A 6,401-nucleotide genomic window follows, 5' to 3' on the forward strand; every position below is an offset into this window, starting at 1 on the left:
GGCGAGGGGGCCAGCATGGGTTAATATTGGCATGCACTTCATCATCTACGACTGTCAACATTCAACAAGCATAGATTTGGGGTGGGTGAGGGGGTGGGATCCGTAGGAAAGGCAAGGGGCCGTTTTGATCAAATGTGTGTGAAGATGCAAGTGAAGCAACACAGGCTTATCATGGGGGAAAGGAGCAATTATTTAACAATCGTTTGACTTCCTCCCTCCCTTGGTATCGGCAGACACGTATGCTTCAGTGCCTGTGGGAACAGCCGACCTTCTGCTTTCTTGCCTAGGAACAATGAATTTCAAGAGACGTTTATCTCCCACCTCCTGTGCCCAATCACTAACGCCCACAGAGGCAGCCAGCATGTTTGCCCCTCCAAGGCATCCCTCCGTTGGCAGGAATCCAAAGCCAACAACACACCTCTGACGGGACTGGAGTAGCCAAGATCTCCCTTGCCCACTCTCGTTTTTCAAGTGAAGACAAAAAACAGTTTGGACAGCAAAAGTTTAATTCTGAACAAGGAAAAAAAACGAAAACAAAACCCAAATACTACATGAAACATGGGTTACAAGCATGAGACATCTTCCCAGATGGCGGCATCTATGAGTCCCGCCCTTCCTCCAGCCAGCAACCCTTAAGAGACCCCAAATCAGCACCCTAGCTTTCTCCCAAAGTCCATCATCTCAAGCTACTGTTTCTGTGGCTTTGTCATTATACAATTCATGCAGTTTGGACACGTCATCGCTGGAGACACGGATCCAGCCATCCTGGCGCACGTGGTAGAGGTTGACTGTGCCCCCTGAGTAGGCATCACGGTATGTAGCCTGGTAGATGGCGCGACGGGCCAGATCGTAGGCTTCTTCGACGGTGAGATCGTTAGAGTAGCCACGGTCCATCACTCCATAGGCGTAGACAGATCCGGAGCCCACCGAGAAAACTTTGCCCGAGATGCGGTTCCCTTCACTGTCCACGTAATAAAGTCCTGAAAGGCAGGGCAGGGAAGTTTGTGTTACTGTGGCTTTTCACAAAATCATTACAATTATCGTATCAGCACAAAAGTTTGCCTTGCACGCCCTTCCTGAAGCTGCACATGTCCCAACATGGGGCTATGCAACATCCAAAGGAAATGTGGCAACTGGAATGCTAGATTGCAGGTGGCGGTACGTTTATTAGGAGGAGCTATAGCTATGCATTTTGTACCAAGCTCAAGGATAAACTTGGCCACAGCTCCAGGCATCTTCTGCCCAGCATTCCCTGCTCTAATCAGCCTTCCTGGACAGTTGACAAAACCCAAAAGGATTACGGTAATCTTCAAGATCAGTTTCCTAGCCTGATGGAACAAGCTACACAGATACCTTCACATGAAAACACTGGGGTTTCCTTTTCTATAAAAAGAGCTGCAACACACAGCTATGTGTCCTGCATCCTATACCAGAGATAGGGAACCTGTAGCCCTCAAAATGTTGCTGGTCTCCAACTCTCATCAGCCTATGGCCTATGGTCAGGGATGATGGAAGTTGCAGTCCAACACCTGGAGGGGAAAGGTGGCCCTGGGAAGAATTTGCTTTTAAGTGCTTAGGTGGGGGACGGAATCCTTTGGGGAATGTTAAATGAAGAGGTATTTTAGGATATCCTGAAACTGTAGGCACTGATTTAGAAAGAAGGGGGGGTTGCCCTGAGAGCACAGCCTGATGGAAAGGGTAGAATATGATGCAGAATAGGGAACAAGATCCTCATGGATTGCCTAAGTCAGAGGAATAAAGGAAAACAGTCCTTTGCATACAGTACTTGGATGCAAAGTATCACTGATTTCAGGGGAACCAAAGACTGCAGCTTCTCTCAGCCTCAACCATATATTGGGTATTCCACATGGAAAGACAGGCTGTAACAAATAAACATATGAGAAAGGGATTTATCAAAGGGACTAGTCAGTGCAAACATTGAGGAAATTAAAAATGTGCAGAGCCCATGTAAATTCTTTGGATTTTTTTCTCAGGAGAGCAGCCAACCTGGCCCAATGGTCTGCTATGCAAATATTACAAGTAGACAAAGCCATTTTAAATAGGTTCACCACACTGTGATTCTACGCTAGTGCAACCAAGTGCTTCCAGAGGAAGGCCTTCATGGGCAACAAGTACTGAGTACCAACAATCTTTGTGGGGATTGTGGGGATCTTCCTGCTGACAAATGCAAGTCCAGTCAACTTAGTAGAGGCATAGACAACCTTGGCTCTCCAGATGTTTTGGAACTACAACTCCCACGATCCCTGACCACTGGCCCTCTTAGCTAGGGATCATGGGAGTTATAGTTCCAAAACAACTGGAGAGCCAAGGTTGCCTATGCCTGACTTAGTACACACACCCTTCCCCTGGTATCCTCCAGAATTCTTGGACCACTGCTCCCATCAGTCCCAGACAGCACAGCTGTGGACTAAAATGTCTGGAGGGAACCAGGTACAGGAACATTTAGTAGAATCCATGTGCATGGCACAGCAATTAGCTGTACCAAAGCAACAATGGCTGTAGCAAGCACACTTTACCTGGAGATATCACCTCCCTAGTTAGCAGATTCAACTGGAGGCACAATTGCCCTTGCTTCTAAACACATTTTTACACAACCAGAGACTTGGCAGGAGTTTCTAGCAGCAGCCCTGCAGAAGCTAAATAGGTCGGGGTCTGATCTGTGCCTGAATGGGAGACCCCTTGTGAGCCCTACATGCATCATCTTAAGTTTCAAGATGGAAGAAAGTGGGATATAAAATAATATACTTAATTGGTAAACTATGATTACCTCACCACTAGCAAGTTGGTTGTAAAAGTGCAGCATTGTTGGGGGGAAGTAAGTTGCAGCTACGACTACAAGTGAGACATTGGCCCCAACTGTCCTATATATTTGAAGCATCATCATACCATTTTAAACACTACATTTCCCAGGATTCTTTGGGGGAACCCATGTTTGTTAAGGGTGCTAAATGTTGTTAGGATGCTCCTACTCACCTCACAGAGCTACAACTCTCAAGACTTCCCAGGGAAGAGAGGTTGACTGTTCTGCAAATTCTGGCTCTTGTGAGGGGCATATAAGCCTTATAACAACTCTCAGCTGTTCCCAGGATTCTTTTGGAAGCCATGACTGTTTAAAGTGGTATGATACTGCTTTCAATGAATGGTGCAAATAGGGTGATTATTATGAGTCACTTCTCCAGTAATTTATCCAGGTTTCTGCCAGATATTTTAATCCAGCTAGCAGAGCAGTATGTTTCCTATGTTACTGGCTCCACCTCCCCACAGAGTTGAACACTTACCTATAAAGAATAGTTTTCCGAGGAAGTAGAAACAAACAAAAGTGGGCTAGAGAGAGCAGGAGCCAGAATATCACTTGAGATGCACAGCAGAATTCAGAACCAGTGCATGTCCTTTTCCCAGTGTCAAAATGCAGTCAGAAAACCCAACCCAAAACTTGGGACAGCATGTGAGGTGGGGGTACAGCCTTAATTAGTCCTAAACTAATGCAACTATAAAGGTTGGGGAGTCTCAGAAGGTTGTTTTAAGTGAAAAAAGCAGGATCAGGAAGACACTGGACTCCAGAAAGGTAATCTTAACCACCATTATTTTTTTTATCCTGCCCTTTCTCCCAAAGGAGCCCAGGGTGCCAGATAAAAAAAAACTGCATTCAGGAACATCACACAATGGATTTATCACCACCTGCATAGCACTTCCCACAGCAAATGCTAATGTAAATACAGACAAGGATTGTGGAGTCACCAGAACATAGGGATGGGCATGATCAAGGGAAATAGCGCAAAGGCTAAATCTGGTTAGAATTTAGTAAGACAGGGAAGTGGAGAGGACATTTAAATCTTATGAAAGCCCCCCGCCCCCGCAGAAAAATGTGGTGTCCTCACCTGGCCCTCGCTTGTCCCAGCCACAGATCATGGTACCCATAGAGAGCCCCATTCCCTTGTACTGATACACCATGTTGGCCAACAGCTTCGAGGCAGCAGCCACTGATATCTGCTCCTTGTTGCGGAGTTCATAGATGCGACACTGCCGTGCCAGCAGCCGCTCCCAGAAGCTGCAATCGGCTGCTCCACCAGCCATGGTGCCCAGCAGGTAAGGGTTAATCTCGATGACCTTCTTGACCGTCTGAGAAGCAATGTAGACACCTGCTGTTGCCCGGGAATCCACGGCCACTATCACACCATGCTGAAACTGGAGGATCAAGGAATCGAAGGTCAAGATCATGATGAACAAACCACAAAGGATACACACAACCTGAATGAATGGCAATCCAAAGTGTGCCCACCCTGCTTGAAGGCACCAATGCAAGAGGGTTCCTCACACCTTATTACATGGTCCAGGTGATAAGATACCATCCTGAGGCAACATTCACCTGCCAATCCAGTATGGGATTTGCCAAAGCAACCTACCTCTGTCTCAACCTGAATCACCAGTCCAAAAGTACACCAGGGTTTGTGAGGCCAGTATCCCTCTCCCTCAAAAGTGCCCACAAGACATCAAAAGTTCATTAATTCTATTCCGGAAAACTCAGGTGATAATCTCAAAGTGACTTTGTAAGACAATGCCACCCATTGCCCACCTTCTCAGGTCCCCGCTTCCTGAAGCCTTTCCTTGCGACTTCCTTCCAGTGAATCCCTCTCCACTCCCCAATTTTCTATGCCCCCAACTGAACCAACCTATTCTCCCAAATTATCCCAACATGGTCTCCAGTATCCTTTGCACATATCTGAACACCAGTTTCAGGCCTCTTATTTGCCACCCACTACCAACTATAGCCACCACCAGCCCAATATATGTGAACCCTACTCCCAGGATAGTTTATATAATTTAAGCCATTAACACTTGTTCTTTAAACCACCTTGTGATCCTCAGGTGAAAGGCAGTATAAAAATTAATTAAAGAAATAAATATTGTTATTATTTATTAAATTTGTATATCACCCATCATCCATAGATCTCATGATGGTTCACAATAATAAAAACACAGTATCAAAACACTAATTACCTAATAAGAACAGGAACAAAAAAAGCCCCGAACCAACATTCTGACAGACACCACCCTGGGCATATATATAAAAAATTATATGCCACCCTTTCCTCCAAGGAGCTTACGGTGGTGTACATGGTTCTGCATTTTAACCTCACAATAAGCACCCACCACCCTGTGAGGCTGGGAGATGGTGACTGGCTTAAGGTCACGCAGAGGGGCTTCATGGCTGAGTGGGGATTCAAACCCTGGTCTCCCGGATTCTAGTCCCCGACACTGTAAACCAGGGTCACGCAGAGGGGCTTCATGGCTGAGTGGGGATTCAAACCCTGGTCTCCCGGATTCTAGTCCCCGACACTGTAAACCAGGCATCCCCAAACTCGGCCCTCCAGATGTTTTGGAACTACAATTCCCATCATCCCTTACCACTGGTCCTGTTAGATAGGGGTGATTGGAGTTGTAGTCCCAAAACATCTGGAGGGCCGAGTTTGGGGATGCCTGCTGCAAACGCTGCACTTTGCCTTCCACGTGCAAATAACAAAAACAGCGATGAACAGCTTTGAGCAAACAAACAAACTAGATACAGTACAGGTTTCAAAACCATGGTTTGTAATCCAATGCTGGCCTACTCAAGAGAGGACCCAACTCATTCGTCTCAATGAGTCTTCCCCAAGTAGTGCTCGCCCCCAACCCCCCCCTTATGCCCAAAGCGCCCCCTTTCAGCCCCCAAAGGGGCGTGTCCCCCACTCCCCACCTTGAAGGCCAGGGTGGTCGTGCCATGCAGCAGCTCGATCTTGGCATCCCCCGCGGCGGTGCCTGGGTCCAGGCCGGGACAAGGGGCCGCCAGAAGCAGCGGTAGCCCCGAGGCCTGGGCTTCCGCCCCATGGCTGCCCCCACCGCAGGTGCCGAGCGTGGGGAGTCGGAACTCGTTGCCGGCCCCGAAACCGAAGAACCCGGCCCTGTTCACGGGCAGCTGCGGCTCCAGGAGACTGGCTAGCGCCATCTTGGATAAGGGCTAGTCACCGTGACTCAGGGCCTACAGCCTATATAGGCTCCGGGCGCCATGTTTGGTGTGGGCAGAGCTAGCGGGAGCCGCACGCATACAGTATAAGCAAGTGGCGGGCGCCATCTTGGTGCGGCCTCGTTCTCATTTCACGCCGCGTGTGAGAAGTTGGATTCGCCATTATTAGTGAGGGGCCAGCTCTGTTGCCTGAGGCTTGCTGGTGCGAATAAAAAGCCAGGCGCCATCTTGGGTGAGGGCAAGGCTAGGCCTGAGAGACCGGTTGCCCCGGCGAAAGCAAATAGGCCTCCAGTCCCATGGAAAGGAAACGCGTCAGTCACCATCTTCATTTCCTGGGAGGGGGTGGTGGAAGGGATGTCGTTTGGGGATGGGAAAGGAC

General features: G+C 48.3%; 1 protein-coding gene across 1 annotated transcript; it reads right to left on the reverse strand.

The window, feature by feature from the left end:
* Positions 1-488: 488 nt before the first annotated feature.
* On the reverse strand, positions 489-6,007 carry PSMB5 (proteasome 20S subunit beta 5). The gene is made up of 3 exons (XM_035136647.3): positions 5,756-6,007; positions 3,900-4,206; positions 489-980 (listed from the first exon to the last, which is right to left on the reverse strand). The coding sequence occupies exons 1-3, from the start codon at positions 6,002-6,004 to the stop codon at positions 682-684; spliced, it is 855 nt and encodes a 284-aa protein (XP_034992538.1). The 5' UTR covers positions 6,005-6,007; the 3' UTR covers positions 489-681.
* Positions 6,008-6,401: the final 394 nt, after the last annotated feature.

The sequence above is a fragment of the Zootoca vivipara genome, chromosome 12 (assembly GCF_965207765.1).
Source record: "Zootoca vivipara chromosome 12, rZooViv2.hap1.1, whole genome shotgun sequence".
NCBI classification, from domain to species: Eukaryota; Metazoa; Chordata; class Lepidosauria; order Squamata; family Lacertidae; genus Zootoca; species Zootoca vivipara.